At 41.9% G+C, this 19884-nt stretch overlaps 1 protein-coding gene across 1 annotated transcript; it reads right to left on the minus strand.

Annotated features, from left to right (window-relative positions):
* Window positions 1-301: 301 nt before the first annotated feature.
* On the minus strand, window positions 302-18582 carry RBMX2 (RNA binding motif protein X-linked 2). Its single transcript, XM_079765099.1, is given in 7 exon segments — window positions 302-8826; window positions 8828-9285; window positions 9961-10138; window positions 11863-11992; window positions 16172-16223; window positions 18192-18307; window positions 18513-18582. Coding segments are annotated over 7 exon segments (1044 nt in total). The 5' UTR covers window positions 18578-18582; the 3' UTR covers window positions 302-8781.
* Window positions 18583-19884: the final 1302 nt, after the last annotated feature.

A 19884-nucleotide genomic window follows, 5' to 3' on the forward strand; every position in this document is an offset into this window, starting at 1 on the left:
TAAAAATGTTCATAGAAGTACTATTAATTATGATGAAAAATTAAAACAATCCAAGTGAGGAATTGGTATGGTGTATTAATAATAGGGAAGAATGCTATATAGTCACTGAACATGAAAAGGATAGTGAAAGTATAAACACATAGAAATGCACATATAAAGTAAGAATAATCATCTCACAAAATAAGATATACACTCTGATAACAATATTTATGATTTAGTAATGATATGGTATACTAATAAAAATCCAAAGAACTTAAAACATTTATTTTTAAAAATATATATTTTTTATTGTTGATAGTATTACAGATGTCTCCCATTTTCTCCCAAACTTAGAGATTTAAATTAACAATCATCAAGATTTTTTTGGCTATTGTTAGCTGCTTGCTAATAAATGCCTTTATCTTGAAGAAACATCATCATAATCATCCACATCATTCCGTAAGCCAATTCTAACCATAACCTAAAGTGAATGGAATGATATCAAATGCCTCAGCTTATGAGGCATGAGGGAAAAAAGCACTAGTTCAGACATGTTTTCAGTGGCTTCTTTGAAGAGGCTAGGTCATCTTCAATCATCTCCAAAGTACTCTTCTAAATTCTATGCTGTCAAAAGTAACTAAATTTTTGACTGATGTTCATTATAGAGAATATATTGATCTTAAACTAAATTTACAATTACAACAACTATATACCTTTGTGACAAGCATACACTTCCAAGTAACTTAATTAACGTGTCATATGGTTTTGTCCCAGGACCTGGCACATAATTTCAGTATTGTTAATGATTCATCTAGGGACCAATATGTCTTTGATGACATACTATTGGTCATAATTTATAGAATACCAATTGCTTATCACAAATGTAATTGCTGATTATTTCCTACTGAAAAAAATATAACCTGTTCTTATCTATTTTATGACATAGTTTCTAACAACACTTACAGAAATCAGGGTAAACTTATTTAGTAAAGGAAGAGTGCTAGGTTAAATCCTTCTAGTGCAAATAATCACACCCAACATTATGTCTTCCAAGTTTACATTTTCAGATAAAATAAAAGACATGGGGAAATATTTAACTTTATTCTTTAGTCATAACATTACATTGTGGAGCACTGTATACTTCACTAGAATGCCATTTAGACAATTAATCAGGTTATTCCTTTCAAAGAGCTTCAAAACATGTTTATAGAAGGGATGCCCTATACCCAATAAGGATTATTTCCAATTTAGGATTCAATTGAGTCCATAAACTTCCAAGACAGATACTTATTAGATATATATCTCAATAGGTTAAAAGAAGAAAAAAAAAGGACAGACTAGGGCGTTAATTAGGCCACATGAGAGAAATATTGATATGCCAAGAACTAAAAAGCATTATTTTGTTTAAGAATATATTTTTTATTGACTTCAGAGAGGAACAGAGAGATAGAAGCATCAATGATGAGAGAGAATCATTGATTGGCTGCCTCCTGCATGCCCCCTACAGGGGATTGAGCCCACAACCTGGGCATCTGCCTTGACTGGAATCAAATTGTAACCTCCTGGTTCATAGGTCAATGCTCAACCACTGAGCCACGCTGGCTAGACTTAAAAAGCATTCTTAAAGGAGCACTTCATTCAGTGTGGCTATTCAGCTTTGAGGAATTTTTCCACCAATGAATTCCAACTATCTTCTGTGAAGTAAACCCAGGAAAGAAACAGTAAGCATTTGCTGTTCCCAAAGATCAACTAAAACCGTTGACTAGTTGGTTGTTTTAAGCTGGGCCTAGTGCAGGGTGTATATGTGCCTCACAGATCTCTAATTGCAGAGAACATAAGTGATTGATTGGCACAGCTGCTGCGCTCTGAAATCCAACACTACAGCAGCTGAGATACACTATCACTGCATCTTCACTAAGGCCACATTTCCCACGGGCTGCTCTAAACCAATATCTGAATGTGGCATAGATATTAAGAAAGGCCATTCCTATGAGACACATAATTCCCCTAACAGGCAACTTTGAGTCAGAGATGCTGTCAGGGAAGAACCCCAACCTCACAAAGAATAGCACAGAGTAGACTTGACACTACTTCACAGGTGTAGAAAATAGTAAGACTTAATGGGTTAGAACAAGACAGTTTATTACAACACAGCAAACAGCATGAGTATGAGTAGTTTTGCCAGTTTCCCCGTCCCCCAAGTTCCCCAGGCCATGCAACAGGCTCCGGGGGATGCTACCCATACAGTGGGAAGTACCACACAGCTGAGGAATCTGGGGTCAAGGGCCTGGGACTTTTTGACCAATGAGCAATCAAGCCAGTGCCCCTCCCCTAGGAAGCGAGCCGTTAAATGTTAGTCACACTGTGGTCACCTTTCCCTACAGAAATAGTTCAGTAACAAGAGACAGATAAGCCCTGCTTGAAAGACCCTGACCAAGAACGTACAGGGATGCTCAGGGTCCATGGAGGGATGTCTCCCCCACCGGATACAGACAGACTATTTGCCAAAATATTCTTGAAACTGTACCACATAGTCTAAGACTCTTCCTATATACTCTTTTTTCCCCTTTTCTCCTCCACAGGGGTTAAACTTGCATCTAGTCTGACAGATCTCCCTGACTCCTCTGGCTCCCTCCCCATTTTCCCTCACAGCTGCTTACCCTAATAAATTTCTTACGTTTAGTCCTATCTTGGCATCTACTTCTTGGAGGACCTAGAAGTAGGTCCTAACACAAATGGTGCCAGTGGTGGTCCAAAAAACCAGACTGTGATGAGGTGGGGTTCTGGGACTAATTCAGTCATTGCCTGGTGGGCAAAATGGACACTGTCCTGAGGGGTGTGTGGGACATGGATAGTCCCAGGTATAGGGTTACAGTCCAACTGCTAAAGATTTCTTTGGAGATGACCTGGGAAAATTGAAAATGGCCTTGCAGAAGTGGTGATTCAAACTTTTGAAAAATATGAGAGGAATAAGGTCTACAGAGACAGTGGAGATGGCTGGACACTGCCCAACAATAGGGTAATGAGAAATGGATGACAGTTAATAAATAGCTAACAGCTAAGTGTGAGAGCCAGTGGGTTTCTGTGGTGTTTACAAAGAGGCCCTTTGTGGTACAGCAGACACAGCTGAGCAACAATGAGAGAACATAATAGAGTTTCAAAACTCCAGGGAAACACTCAATATTTAAGATTGCAGGTCTGCTTTGCTCAAGTCAGGACAACATGATTTCATGTGGTTGGAAAATCCTGGGACCCTGAGGCATGGGGTGGGAACATCTGGCCACTCTTCCCTAGTAAGAGCTAGCACTTGCCCTGTGTTGGTAGATGCTGCAGAAGCTGCTTCTCCCACTGATGCTCCTCCCTCTTGTTAACTAAGCTGATAACTAGGGTTAAAGCCCAGCATAGTATGGCTGGGAAAGCGCCTGAGCCTAATAAAGAGTATACCCTGAAGAGCTGCAAGAATTAGCTGGCAGGTATTGCCAGGAGCCAAGGAAACAGTGGGTTTGGATTTTGAGGGTGCTATATCAAGAGGGCCAAGAAAGTGAGAATTCTATAGACTTAGGAGCACTTTCTCCGAACAGAGGATTAATGCCCTGGCAACAACCAGAAGGGGGGAGAAATCGCTACTAAGGTGGCTCTTAAAGGCCCGGAGAAAATCATGGCCACCACTGAACAAAGTAGAAATACCTGAGTTTTCCTTACAAATAGCCCCAAAAAAAAGAAAAAGGGAATGAAAAGGCAGAAGGAAGTGGGCATGATAGAGTGGATAATTATGAGGTTGAAAAGCACACCAGAGGATCCTGTTCCACAGGAGGGCCCAGAGGATTCACTATTCACCAACTCCATCAGGAAGTCACTGGTGAAAGGGGCACCAACATCACTACATCCAGAAGTGGCCTCCTCTGCAGGCTAGAGATGGCAGTAAGAGACCATCACAAAGATGGGATCCCAGAGTAATAGACACTAGGTAGAAGTGCTTATTCACCAGAAGCCAGGAGACCACAAATACCAAAATGAACCATGTCTGAAGGACATCCAAGGGGGTTTTACCCACAGGGAGTTGTGGAGATGGCAAGTGGGCCACGGTACCCTTTGGAACAATACAGACATACAACCAACAAGCTGAAAAAGACATGAGTAGAGAAGCAAGGGGTTGAGGAAAGTCAATAAAAAGGCCTAATTCCTTGCTCAATATCCAGACTTCAGCCTATTTCCAGATCTGGAAGAGGTAGCTGGGTCCCTAGAAGGAAGGGCAATGAAGTAGGTGATGATTTCCCTAGCATTTCTCCCAAAGGGACCTATAGCCACTCACTTGCCTATATATACACTGGAGAATGAACAGCCAGACATTTGAGGCATACTGGAGTCAAAATCAAAGTTGACATTGATACCAGAACCCAAATTATCATCACGGCCCTTGTTAGAATAGGGGTTTTGAGGGCTGAGTAATAACTGAAGTGCTGGCTAAAATAGGACTCACAGTGGCCCTGCAGGCCTAACCAGTGTTATTTCCCAGTCCTTAAGTGTGTAACTGGAATTGAGCTGATGCTTGAGAGTAACTACCAAGTGAGTTCTTTTTTTTTAATATATATTTTATTCATTTTTTACAGAGAGAAAGGGAGAGGGATAGAGAGTTAGAAACATCGATGGGAGAGAAACATTGATCAGCTGCCTCCTGCACACCTCCCACAGGGGATGTGCCCGAAACCAAGGTGCATGCCCTTGACTGGAATCGAACCCGGGACCTTTCAGTCTGCAGGCCGACGCTCTATCCACTGAGCCAAACCAGTTAGGGCACCAAGTGGGTTCTTGGCCTACAGCAGGGGTGGGAAACATCCAGCCCCTGGGCCATATAAGGCCCATGAAATAATTTGGTCCGGCCCTGCCAAGGCATTAGTGGTGAGTTAATTAAATGTTTGACCAAATATACCAGGATAATTTTTAGGGTGATAATTTTGCATGGCCTTCGAATGATGTTAAATATCCAAATGGCCCTTGGCAGAAATAAAGGTTCCCCACCCCTAGCCTATAGGTTAAGAGCTGTCACAATGAGGAAAGCCAAGTGGAAACCTCTAAAATTGCCCCCCTATCACCATCAATGAGAGTAAATTGTGATGATTACTTTCTGGTGTCAAGTTGGCTTAGGCCAGTGGTCAGCAAACCGCGGCTCGAGAGTCACATGCGGCTCTTTGGCCCCTTGAGTGTCTGGGCGTTAGAACCACTTCTTCAAAATAGACTCACCCAGGCCGAAAACCGACTTCTGCGCATGGGCCACGAAGTTTCAATTGCACTGTACGTTCGCACCCGCATGTGGTATTTTGTCTAAGAGCCACACTCAAGGGGCCAAAGAGCCGCATGTGGCTCAAGAGCCGAGGTTTGCCAACCACTGGCTTAGGCTATAGCATCCAATTAGTCAATCAAACACTAACTCAGGTGTTGCTGTAAAGGTATTTTGTAGATTAACATCTACAATCAGTTGATTTTAAGTAAAGGAGATTAGCCTGGATAATTTGGGTGGGCCTCATCCAATCAGTCAAAGGACTTAAGAGCACAATTGAGATTTCCTTGCAGAAATTCTGCTTATAGATTGCAGTGTCAGCTCCTGCCCAAGAGTTTCCAGCCTGCCAGCCTGCCTTTATAAATACCAGATTTGCCTCACCAGTCCCCACAATTCCATAAGATCTATTCTTTGCTATCCTACCTAATAAAATAGTAATATGCAAATTGACTGCACCTTTGCTATGCCCAAGCCACGCCCACCAGCCAAAGCCACGCCCACCAGCCAATCAGGGAGAGTATGCAAATTACCCAACAAAGATGGCGGTTAATTTGCATACGCTGAGGGAGGGAGGAGTGAAAACTGAAGACAACTTAGAAGGAAGACGGAGGAAAAGCAGAAAGCAAGATGGCTGCCAGAGGGAAAGCCCCGGCAGGGCGGGGCGGGGCAGGGCAGAGTGGGGCGGAGCGGGGCAGGTGGCAGCTGCGCGTGGGTGCAGGCGTGGTGGCCCCAACAGCAGCGGCAGCGGCTGCGCATGCGGCCGCAGCGGCCGCTTGCAGGATTTTTCCTGCAAATGGGCTACTAGTATATAAATAACATCCCAGGGGATATGGAGCAGATCAGTGCCACTATTGAAAACTTATTTGGGAGTTCCTATATGACCAGATTAAGTAGAGATAAGCTTCAGCTTAGTTTACAGATAGGTCAGCTCAGTTTGTGAGTGAAAAATGAAGAAGGATAGTATCTGCATTATAGCCACATTCAGGGGTGAAGGAAAATTGAAGAGAAACACAAGCAGTGCATTTGACTTGGTTTGGAAGTGGTCTGACGTGAGACTATTGCATATATAGATTCCTGGGCAGTAGTGAATGGCCTGGCAGTTTAGCCTGGAAGGAAAAAGGCTGGAAGATTAGAGACAAGGAGGTCTGGTGTAAAGGCTGTGGACTTACATGTGAGAGCAGGCTAAGTGTGAAGATTTCTGTATCACATGATAACACCTATCAGAGAGCATCCACTGGAAGAGGCTCTAAGCCACCAAGCAGGCAAAATGATTCAGGCAGGTGAATGGGCCTTCATTAATTGCTACCAAACAACTGGCACGATGGACACGCAAGCAAAGTGGTCACATGGCTGATGAAGGTCCTGCTTAACAAGGCTGATCTAGCAGAATTCCTCTGACAAGTAATTTTGGCTCAAGGACACACCACTGGTCTTGCTAAAATGTTCTTAGAACTCCACAGCAGTATAGGACTTTTCCTACCCAACCTTCTTTCTTTCCTTCCCTCTCTTCTCCAGAGGTCAGACCTACATCAGTCAGACAGCTTTCCCTGACTCCTCCAGCTCCCTCCTCATTTTCCCTCTTGGGCATTTTCCCCCCCAAAAAAACCTCTTGCACATCTAATCTAGTAGCCAACTGACACACCAAGGACCCTAACTTCATTCACTATTAAAGCTCTAGTCTTGTTTTGTAGGGTAGAAAATCAATTTAATAATTCAGCAGGGGTGCTAAGATCCTGTGAACTAGTTCCTACCAACTCATAAATGACTGATTGCTAAAACAGAAAGACAACACTCTCAAAATGGGAAAGAACTGCCAAGCAGACCATATAGATATGCAGTGAGTGGACAGTGTTCTCATCTCAGCAAGAGCAGCTCCTTGAAAAGCAGACTAAACCTCAAAGTAGCCTGATATGTCTGGAACATGGAAAGGGAGAAAGACAAGTACCATATGATTTCACTTATATGTGGAATCTAATGAACAAAATAAAGTGGAGAGACTCATGGATACAGAAAACAGACTGACAGCTGTCGGTGGGAAAGAGATTGGGAGCTGGGTGAGAAGGGTGAAGGGACTAAGCAAAGAAACAAAAGAAAGACTCATGGACATAGTCAACAGTATGGTGATTGCCAGAGGGAAGTGGGGATCAGGGTAGGTAGAAAATAAAGGGGGATAAATGGTGATGGAAGTAGACTTGACTTGGGGTGGTAAACACACCATGCAATATACCAATAATATACTGTAGGATTGTATACCTAAAACCTGTTTAATTTTATTAATTAATGTCACCCCAATAAATTCAATAGTTTTAAAAAAGAATAGAGACCTGGCTAACCAACCCAATGTCCACCTACTGAGGAAAGGATAAACACAATGGGATCCTATTCAGTCATAAAAAGGAATTAAGTACTTCTCTGCTATAACATGGAAGAACCTTGAAAACATACTAAGTGAATGATAACCAGACACAAAAGGCCACATGTTGTATGACTCCATTTATATGAAATGTCCAGAATAGGTAAAGTCATAGAAATGGAAAGCACACTGGTGGTTGCCAGGGACAAGGAGGAGGAAATGGGGAATAACTGCTTAATGGGTACTGGGTTTCACGGTAGGGTGATGAAAATGTTTTGGAACTAGATAACACTGTGAATGTGCCACATTGTTCCCTTTAAAATGGTTACTTTTTTTAAATGGTTACTTTTATGTTACGTGTATTTCACCTCAATAAAAATAAATAAATTGCAAGGAAAAAATGTGGAGACATTTATCAACCAAAAAAGCAAAAGATGTTTAAATTTTCAAAATCAGGAAGGGGTGGGGCAGAAGCAAGCTAATGTTATGAATCATTATCACATTCACATCAAGCTATCTAAACCTAGTTAAGCCGCACTTCTCTACTCTATGGGTCTACCTGCCAACTGGAAAGGTCACTGCAAGAGATCTAAATTTCTATCACAAAGACTAGAATTCCCTGGTATTTCCTCTTTCCTGGACATTTCATTAATTGGAGTCATAAAATCAAGGGCCATACTTAAAAACCCAATTTTAGGATACATACTCTGATAAACACCAAGCATATTCTCAGGGACAATGAATTTTGCTCAAAACTCTAGCACAGCCCGGCCGGTGTGGCTCAGTAGTTGAGTGTCAACCTGTAAACCAAGAGATCACAGTTCAATTCCTGGTCAGGGCGCATACCCTGGTTGCAGGCTTGATCCCTAATGTGGGGCGTGCAGGAGGCAGCCAATCAATGATTCTCTCTCATCATTGATGTTTCTGTCTATTTCCCCCCTTCCTCTCTGAAATCAATAAAAATGTATTTTTAAAAAATGTTTTAAGTCAAACTCCAGGACATTTGGCTGTTGAAACTACTGCACTCTCAATAACTCTAATACTCGAGGGATTAAAGAATGCAACCTCAGAGATTTTACATACAGAAACAATAAAGCATAATTGAATATGACTGCATTTTAAAAATGTAGTTCATTTCTAACTCCACTGAGTAGCTTCCCAGGCTTCAGCTTCAGTGATACCGGCTGTCACTGGGATTTGAGGGGTCCAGGTCTCGGAGAGTGCCGGGCCTTTTTAGGCCTATGAGATTTATCTCGGCTCCTACTTCTACTTCTACGGCTATGTCCCTCAGAATGCCCCTCGTGCCAGCTAGAATGTGTGTCTGAGCTTCGACCTCTGTCCCTATCCCTGTTTTTTTCTTCTCTTTCTTCCCTCCTGCTTGAGGACTTGTGCTCGTGCTTGAACTTCTCCCTCTTCAGCTCCCGCTCATGGTCCTCTGCTCTCCCGTGGCAGGTTGTCTTGACCTCAGGGGAACTGGGGTGGTGCTTCCGCACCTCCCTAGACTCTGGCTTCTGACCCCTCTCTGAGTTCTTGCTGCTGTGCTTTTTAGAGCCAGGGTCCTCCTTTTCCTTTATCATCTTGCTTCTAGGAGTTGAAGAGGAGGCTGGCTGCTCTGCCAGTTCCTCCTGATCAGTCTTCTCTTTGTCTTTCTTTCTTTTCTTTTTTTCCTTTTTGTCTGGAGGGGAAAAAAGAGGTACAATCAATAAGAAAAGGGAAATTGCCTGGCCAACATGGCTCAGTGACCTATGAACCAGGAGGTCACAGTTCGATTCCAGGTCAGGGCACATGCCCGGGTTGCAGGCTTGACCCCCAGTAGGGGGCGTGCAGGAGGCAGCCGATCAATGGTTCTTTCTCATCATTTATGTTTCTATCTTACTCTCCCTTCCTCTCTGAAATCAATAAAAATATTTTTTTAATAAAAAAAGAAAAGGGAATTGGAGGAGATGGGGGATATGCAAAAGGAAAGCATCCTTGGCAGTAGCATCAAGCAGTCAGTCTATCCTTCCAGAAAAGTGCCTTTGGGAAGCCAAGTTGGATCTGTCACCCTTGATATGTCAAGTCACTGTATATGGCAATTCCCACCCTTAATTACCTCTTTAAAGATCCAAATACAGTCATTTTCTGAGGTACTAGCAGTTAGGACTTCAACATACGCATTTTCAAGGTACACAGTGCAACCCATAGCACTAGCCTTCTGATGATACCATCTCTCCTTTCCCAATTAAAGTAAGGTTCCCCACACCTCCCTCCCCCCTCCACATATAAGAATTGATTATCAAGTCTCAGTGAATGCTAGTCAGATCAAACACTAACACTACGCAGAATCTTCTCTTAGGCCCTAACGCTTTACCTTTTTTGTGTTTTTTGGTGGGTTTGTCCTCTTCAGAGCCCTCAGATGAATTTGATGAGGGGGTGTGAGCCCCACAGCCCTTCTCCTGGAGCTCTTTGGTCACAATATCCATTTCTTCTGAGTCCTTAGGAGTCCGATAGTTAGACACATGATCCACTCGGATAGTTCTTCCTTTAATCTAAGATAGACAGGCAATGTTTCAGCAAAAACATCACTCCTACCAAACTATTTGAACCCAGCTGCAGAGAACCATAGTTTGTACTAAACCCACTACCTTCCTGCTAATTCTATTTCTGGAAAAATCTCTAAACAGACCTGCCCAACTGGTGTGTCATGCACATATACCTAGATATTAATTCCCTCAGCTCTCAGGATAACCAGTGGGGCCTGGGGCAGCTGGAGCCCATGGGGCAGTTGTACTAGGTAGCCTCCTCAGCTTACCCCAGGGTGCCATACAAATATCTTAATGTTTTACATGTGCTGTGAAGTGAAAAAGACTGGGAAGTTCTGCCCACAAGCAGCAGAGAAAAGTGCATAATTTATATGTACAAACAGTGAATTACCGTCAATCTGTAACAATAATTTATAGTGTAATATACCATGGCAGCTAGAAGAAATTCCTGTAATCGAGCCCAATGCTACAGCTGCTTCCTCGACACAGCAATTAGAATGAGGCTAAGGCAGACCAACAGTTGGGAGGGGGGGAGGAATCTAGAAAGACCGTTGTGTTGTTTTACTTTGTTGTTTTCTAGCTCTATTCAACCACTTGGTTATTTCATCCAGTCCTGAAAAGACCACTCTTTTTTTTTCTTAAGCCCTCACACTTTGTCCCACCCCCACCCTACCAGAACAACTGGCTCACACTAATACTTTCACTGAAATCACTCTCCTGGTGAGCAACAAAAACATTAACCCCTCACTTAAAACAAAAACATTCAGGCAGATACATACTTATTCTATAGGCAAAGCCATCTGAAATTTGAAAAATGTCTGGCTTTTATAATTCTAATACAAAAGCAGATTTTTATTCTTATCTTTGGCCTAATCAGCTTCTGTCATCTATCCTGTTCCCCATTTCAAAACATCTTTGAAAACCTTCCTTTTATAGTGACTCCCTTTGACTGCTGACTCTCTTAAAAATCAAGCATGGAACCTTGTTCCACCCTGTCCTATAGTTGCCAACTGTTCAATTCTGGTGCAATCAGTGACAAACTCTCCAAGTCAAATGTCAACTCCCAGCCTGTGACAATGCTCATTCAACTGCAATGCTTTTCCTAAATGAGCGTAGGGACCATGTGGAGCATAGGTATGCCTGATCTCAGCCCAATGTCTCACTTATAGGGGTTGGTATTAGGGGAAAGGCGGACAGAAAACTTCAGAATGAGTTAGTTCTGTAGAATTTGTCATTAGATTTTACCTAGAGAATATCCAGGGCCCAGTATTGATTGCTAAGTCAGTAGAGGCATATGACAGCTATGTCCTAGGTCATGCAGCCAAGATAGAGCACCAAATCCCCTAACACAGGACAGCATGGAAGAGCAGTGTTTGCTAGTCTCTTTGTTTTCCAATACACCTGAGATAAGAGTGGAGTGTGAGGAGGAAAAGGTGAGAAATAGAGGATTGGGGGGGAGTGTGGGGGGGGGGAGGGAGGCATGGTATCTATGCTCCTAGAGAGATAAGTTAGTAAGAGATGGGAAAAGGGAATAGGATAGAAGGATCATGAGCCAATGGAATTATTTCCTGGGATCATTTGTTGGTCAGTATGTCCCCATAACTCTACAACCCTCACAAAATACTCAGCTGACCAGACTGTCCTTGAGCCTGTGGAGATCAAGTGGGTAATGAAATCAAACCCCTACATGGTAAAAGTCCAGCCAAATCCTGCTTAGTAACCACACTCACTTTTATCCCATTAAAATTGTCAACAGCCAGAATTGTGCTCCTCTGGTCTTCATAGCAGAGGAAACAGAATCCTTTGGATTTCCCAGTCTTCTTGTCCCGTACCAGATTAATGTTAACGATCTCCCCATATCTATTTATTTTATAAAAGAGTAAAACATTATTGATTTAAAATGCAAAAATTTTCAGATGGGATGACAAAATAAAATTCAAATAATATAATCTGTACAGGAAATAAATCTAGAACAAGATAACATAGGAAGGTTAAAAATTGAAAGTTAGACAAGGATATAACAAGAACACCCAATTAAAAAGTGGGTGGTAATATTAAGATTGAAGATGAATTTAAGGCCCCCAAAAAGGTCCTAATACATAATAAAAGTACAAGTTGTGACATTTTATGCACAAATTGACAAATCAAAAAATTTTAATTATGAAACTTAGAAATACAAAGAGAAACATAATGAAAGTTATAAGAGATTTTAACATACCACTTTAAATTTATAACACAAAGTTAACAAAAAAAGGTCAGGAGAGTTAATGTAACTGATATATAGTTAGTTATGTAACATAAATACAAGTAAACATGCAATTAATAATATAACAGTTAAATTGCTAACAAATATTAATGTCAGACTAGTAGATATAGAGATGTATTCAAATCTTATAAAAAGATGACAATTTCTTCTCAAGAATCCCTGAAACATGTATTAAAATTGACTATAGCAGCCCTAGCTGGTTTGGCTCAGTGGATAAAGCGCTGGCCTGCAAACCGAAGGGTCCCGGTTTCGATTCGAGTCAAGAGCACATGCCCGGGTTGTGTGCTTGATCCCCAGTGTAGGGGCGTGCAGGAGGCAGCCAATCAATGATTCTCTCTCATCGTTGATATTTCTATATCCCTCTCCCTTCCTCTCTGAAATCAGAAAAAAATTATATTCTAAAAAATTGACTATAGCATAGGTCTCAAAGTAGGACTCATGTATATATGGAAAAATCCCATATAATAAAAGGCTAATATGCAAATCGACCAAACGGTGGAATGACTGGTTGCTATGATGCGCAATGACCAACAGGGGGCAGACTCTCAACGCAGGAGCTGCCCCCTGGTGGTCAGTGCGCTCCCACAGGGCGAAGCGCCGCTCAGCCAGAAGCCAGGCTCAGGGCTGGCGAGCACAGCAGCAGTGGCAGGAGCTTCTCTCACCTCCACAGCAGTGCTAAGGATGTCCCACTGCTGGCTTAGGCCTACTCCCTGTCAGTTGCACATACCCCGAGGGCTCTCAGACTGTGAGAGGGTGCAGGCTGGGCTGAGGGACCACACCCCCGAGTGCACGAATTTTGTGCACCAGGCCTCTAGTCATATATAAGGGTGACATCCCACTTTGCTGGGGAACATATGGGCATTTTTATAAATGTTGTTGGGACAACTAGATAGCCACTTGAAAAAAACATGAAATTGGATCCTTATCTCACACTATATACCAGATAACTATAGATGGATCAGAGATTTCAATGCATAAAATTGAAACCACACAAGTACTAGACAAGAACACAGATGGCTGGGTAGGGAGAAATACTTTCTAATTATGACTCATAATCCAGAAGCAATAAAAAAAAAGACTGATAAATTTGGCCACATAGAATACTAGAGGAGGAGACTATAAAGTGACAGCATGAGGGAGTTTTTGGAACTGTTTTTCATCCTAATTGTGGGGGTGATTACACAAATCTATAAATGTATTAAAATTCCTAAAAAGCCCATTTTACTGTAAGATAATTTAAACATTATTACAAATGAATGCATAAAAATAATAATCCTTCATAGCATAAAAATCACAATAAGTCAAAAGACAAATGACAAACTAGGAGAAAATATTATTTGCAATTTATATCACAGATAAGGACAAGAAAGGTATTTTTTCCCTTTTGCTATAAAGAACATTATCAGGATAACTGGTGAAGCTGAATAAAGTCTTTAGATAATAATATTGTATTGGTGTTGATTTCCTGAATTTGATCATTATACTGAGATTCAACAAGAGAATGTCCTTGGGTTCTGGGAAATACACATTGAAGAATTTAGGAATAAATGGGCATCATGTCTGCAACTGACTCTCAAATGGTTCAGAAAAAAATATGTATATGTGGAGAAAAATAACAATAAAGCAAATATGGTAAAATGCTAACATCTGGGAGCTCTGAATAAAAGGGATAAAAGTATTCTGTATACTATTTTATAACTTTTAAGTTTTAAGCCTGAAATTCTTACAAAAGAAAAAAAAGAACATAGAAGCTGGCTTGAAGGGACTCCTAACAGACCACATTGGAATAATTTGAACATCAAGAAATAATAATGATGGCAATGTAGTATAATACATCAAACTTTAATAAAATAAGTCCATAGTAATACAATACATGACAAAGTGTTATAATAAAGAGTTAATATCCTTAATACATGAAGGGCTCTTATAAAATCAGTAAGAAAATGAGGAACAAACCAATAGAAAAAAATAGGCAATGGATATGAACAGACAATTGACAAAAAAAACAAAACCAACAATAATGGATCTATGAAAAAATATACTCCTCACTGATGATGAAATAAAGGCAAAGTAAAATAACAATGAGAAACCATATGGCAAATATTTTTAAGATAATGATTGCTGATTAGGAGTCACAAAAATAGGCATTCTAGTGAGAATGGAAATTGCTATAACCTTTTCAGAGAGCAATATCCAATGTTTATAAAACATCTTAAAAATGCTAATATATGGATCCCTAATTTCACCAAGGAAACCATCAGGAATACATACAAAGATATAGATACCACGATGAACATAGCAGTATAATTTATAGCAGCAAATATTGGAAATTATGCCCAGCAATTTTAAAAATGATAAAGAAGTACACCAAATTAACAGTTTTTCCTTAAAGTACATTCTATTATCTTCTTTATACCTTTTTTCACCAAATGTTCTATAATGACATACATTACCTTGATAATCAGAAAACAAACTATTTTTTGAAAGCCACTGTTATCAGTGACAAAGGCAATCTTCATGAAGAGCAATGTGTGTAGCCATAGCAGAGAATTGGAATAAATCCACACACTAGCTGATCATCACTCAATGCAAATAAGACAAAAACAGCTCCTAGATGGAAGGCTGGAGCAGGTAGAGGTACCATGAAGGGGTAGACATTATAGGCTGCACCTTCTGTGAACTTCCTGATGCTTAGAAGTTGGAAGAAGCAACCTCTATCCCTGCCATGGCCCTCTGCCTGTGTGGACTGCCCAGGCCCTCCACCATGGCCCTTTCACATGTATTGCCCAATGTCTTTCCCATGGACTTCTGCCCTGAATGCTGCCCAACCACTAAGCCAGGGCCTTCTGCCTATGGGGTGATCCCAGCCATCCCCTGCCATGGCAATGTCTCTGCCAGGGTGTGCTGGCTATGTTTGCTTGCTACATCCTGTTTGCCATGGTCCTCTACCTGTACATGCTATCCAACTTCCCTGCAATAGTCCTCTGCCCCTGATGGCTACACAACCCAGGGGCCATGGACCTCTGTTCCTGTGAGCTGCCAAGGCCCCCTGGATCTAAGGACTGTCTAATCACTCTGTGTAGCTCTAGGGTTGTACCCAGCCCCGCTCCTAAATCTGCTGCCACTACCAGTGTGAGCTGCCAAGACCCTCTCCCACCCAGTGCTGCTGCGATCATCTCATAGAATGAAAAATGTAAGGTTCTCCTATTCATTTGTGTTCCTCATCAGCCTTTGATTCTCAGCCTCTGGGTAAAGAGACAGACTCTGCTCACTATCCTTACACTCATCTAGAAACAAAGAAAGCAAACTACTGCCTAAAACTTTTGTTTTGTTTTTCACCAATTCTACTGTGCTTTGCCCTAATTCTACAAGGCCACACAGGTGTGGGCCCAAAAGGGCCCTGTGATCATGAAATGCCCCTAGTTTATAAGAGCCCAAGGAGATGGGCCAACATAGTATCTTCCTGGGAGTTGCAGTCTGTTCCACTGTAGGCCCACACTGAACAATCCTCAGTGAAAAAGAAGTAAAAATAGACCAGAATTCCCAAGACAGTCTCCTAAAACATCCAACTTCTTGGAATTTTCCACACTGGGAGAGTTCTAGAACCATGTCCTGTGATTGACCTAGACTAGAGTAGGAACTCCAGCCCTCACCATGCAGGCCGGCCAGTCAACCTAGAATGAAAACAAATGGCTTTTGTGATGCCACAAAAATACCTTATGGAAGCAAATTAGTCTGACAACCCAGAAGGCAGGACATGAAAGGAGACTTACTGTGAGAATACACAGATGATATCTCCTTCAGTAAGTTCATAGGGAAGTCCTCCTAGAAGAGAAAAACACAGTTCAGTTCAACTAACATTTACCAAATGTCTATTAATACCATGCACTAGGCCAGGCACTGAGGGTGCAAAAAAGAGTAAGCCACAAGGTCTGCCGTCAGAGAACTCATAGTCTGATGCAATGACAGAAGTGCATATAGACTGCAACAACAGTACAGAAAAAGGAGTGACTGAGTAGAAAGGTCAAAGTTGCCACTAACCAAACTAATCCTCCTCACAGGTAAACTCTTATGGAAAAAGAAGACTGCTTCCAGAACAAAACTCAGCTTCCACAAACGTATCTTGAACTTATCTGCTCCTTACTCACAAATTCACCACTAAGATCCAAAATCAGTTTAAATATGCAAATATTAACTCCACCTCACATAGACTAAGGATTAGTCAATCGTTAAGCATTTCATAGGAAATAAATTCCCCTGCAAAAGTTTCCTTCCTCGCCCTGGCTGGTTTGGCTCAGTGGATAGAGCATCGGTCTGTGGACTCAAGGGTCCCGGGTTCGATTCCAGTCAAGGGCATGTACCTTGGTTGCGGGCACATCCCCAGTGGGGAGTGTGCAGGAGGCAGATGATCGATGTTTCTCTCTCATCGATGTTTCTAACTCTCTATCCCTCTCCCTTCCTCTCTGTAAAAAAAATCAATAAAATATATTTTTAAAAAAAGTTTCCTTCCTCATCTATAAAGTGGGGATATTAGTACTTACCTCACAGAATTGTTATAAGAATTAAATAAAACAATGAATATAAAGTGCTTAGCACCATGACTGTTGCAATCACCTCTTCGAACAAACTGTCAAATTACTGGATGTGACACAAAGTGAATAGAGAGATGGTAATATGAACTTGAAAAGAAGGAGAGCTAATCAGATGAGGAAAATGAATTCTGAAGGAAGGAGATTAGGGTGGGAAGGAATTAGCAGTAATATGGAATAGTGGCTAATACCATGAGTTCTAGAATCCCATAGTTCTGGCTGTTCCACTTACTAGCTATGTGACCTTAAAAATACCATTAACTTCTCCGTGCCTCAGTTTCCTCAGCTGATAATAATGATCTGAGACAGAGAAACACGAACACCATAAGATTTCACTTATGTGTGGAATTAAAAAACAAAAATGGAAAAACAAAACAGAAACAGACTCATAGATACAGAGAACAGATTGATGGTTGCCAGAGGAGAGGGAGGTTAGTGGGGGATGGGTGAAAAAGTAAAGGGATTAAGAAGTACAAATTGATAGTTACAAAACTGTCATGGGGATGGGAAATACAGCATAGAAAATATAGCCAAGTCCTAGCTGGTTTGGCTCAGTGGATAGAGCATCGGCCTGGGGACTGAAGGATCCTGGGTTCAACTCCAGTCAAGGGCACATGCCTGGGTTTCAGACTCCATGCCCAGGTTTTGGGCTCGATCCCCAGTAGAGGGTGTGCAGGAAGCAGCCAATCAATGATTTTCATCTTTGATGTTTCTATCTCTCTCTCCCTCTCCCTTCTCTGAAATCAATAAAATATATTTTTTTAAAAAGAGAGAATATAGCCAATAATACTGTCATAAGTAAGTACGGTGTCCGATGGGTTTCAGACTTAATGGGGTGATCCCTTTGTAAGTTATTATAAATGTCAAATCACTATGTGTACAACTAAAACTAATACAATATTGTATGGCAACTGTAATTGAAAAATAAAAAAACAACTATACAAATAATAACGGTCTGAGAAACAAAGTGGCAAGACTCTTAGTACAGTGAATGGCAGAAGGTAACTATCAGCACTGAGTTGCAGGGAGAGCAAACTAGACAGGGGAGAAACGAAATATGGAAAACAGATTTATAGGCAGACAACAGAAAGAAATAAAACTAGGTGAAGAATGTCGGGAGGTATGAAGGGAGGAAAAGCTGAAATGTTAGGAAGCAGCGCAGTAGAGACTGGGGAGCACTGCTGGAGAAAGATGGGAACCTCACCCAGGAAGATCCAGGCGCTGTCTTTGTACTCGGAATGCCAGGACACCTTATCCGCCACCCCAAGCTGGACCTCTCGCTCATTCAGCTCATTTATCAGCTTCACTTTCGTTAAAGGGCTGCACAGCGGGTGGAAGAGTAGACAAATTAAGTGCGGCCTGACCGGGGATGAGGGAGAGCAAAACTAGGGGACTAGTTTTCTAGAATTCGAGCCGCTCCCGCCCCTAGGCCGGGCAGACCACCCCAGCCCAGTAGGTCACCCCCGCAGCCCACCCCCAACCGATCCCCATCTCCCCACTTCTCAGAAAGAAGCTGATGTCTTACTTCATCTCCGCGATTTCGCGCTCAACACAGAGGAATCCACTACCGGGAGAGGCTGCAGGGCGCATGTGCGGCTCTGGCACCACCCGCCCATAGGACTAGGCGGAGTTCCGCTGCTCCAGACTAGCTCCGCCTCACCCGGGCTCAGCGCCTGCGCACTAGTACAGGAAGCGACTTTATTCTTTGGATTGGGTTAAAGTTTAAAAAATTCTGACTCAGAGAATTTTTTCTAGTACCTAGTTTCCTTCGTCTATGAAGTAGTGCAAGGATGCGAGCCTGGTCTATTACAAAACCCCCAGTTCCTGGACGGACGACACCTGGCAGTGATTGGGTTAACTAAAAATGTTTGCTGAATGAAGACTTTGAAAAGGTGCCTGCTGTAAGGACTGTAGCGCCAGCCTTAGTTAGCTGCAGTGCAAATCCCCACTCGGGCCAAGTGCCCGCGCGCGCGCGCGCGCGCACACACACACACACACACACACACACACACACACACATATCAAAGCATCCCTGTTCAGGGGTTAAGGCAGAAAAATACAGCAGATATGTTAGAGGGTAGATCTCTTTTGTCCCTCAATTCCAATGCATAGATAACTGACCAGTCGGCCTCTATAGGCTTACTTGAATACCCAGTTTTGTGTGAGAGCTGCTATACTCACCCTTTTCCTTAGTCTCTCTCCTACTTAAGCAGAAGGCAGAAGTTAATATTGTTAAATTAATACCTAACACTTAAGCAGATAATGCTAGGTTATGTGCTAAGTAATTTGCATGTATTGACCCCTCTATCCTCAAAATAACCCCATAAAGTCTGTAGTTACCATCCCCATTTTATAGAAGAAGAAACTGAGGTTCGATGGAATTCATTAGCATGAAAGGTACTCTGCCTCTACCCATGGGTTCTGCTTGACTTAATCAGTCCTTACTGGGCATCTATATTTGTCCTGTACAGCAAATCTGTAGACAGGAGTGTAAGGTTGGGTTCTCTGCCCTCGAGGAGCTAATAATAGTCTAGAGGAGATAAGATATACTTACTTTATAAATTTCAAATTAGAAGTCATCAGGAACCCATAAAAGAGATAGTGGCATATAATGTGATGTAAGCCATATTGAAGATTTGAATCCATTTTGCATGTGTCCACATCAATATCTTGTCTCAAACCATGCATGGTCTACAAGTAAAGGTTCAGAGCTGTGTAGTTCTGTGCAGACTTAGCTCTAAGCCTTTCATAAAAGCACTTTGATAATTACAGTGGTGATGACAACTATACCCTCAATGGCTCACCATGTTAACTCAATGTCCTGCCAAGAAGCAGAACAGAGGCTTCATTCATTCTCTGCCTCTCCCCCACTCTAAACCAGCTATTCATTAACTTTT

Source organism: Cnephaeus nilssonii, assembly GCF_951640355.1.
Source record: "Cnephaeus nilssonii genome assembly, chromosome: X".
Taxonomy (NCBI): domain Eukaryota; kingdom Metazoa; phylum Chordata; class Mammalia; order Chiroptera; family Vespertilionidae; genus Cnephaeus; species Cnephaeus nilssonii.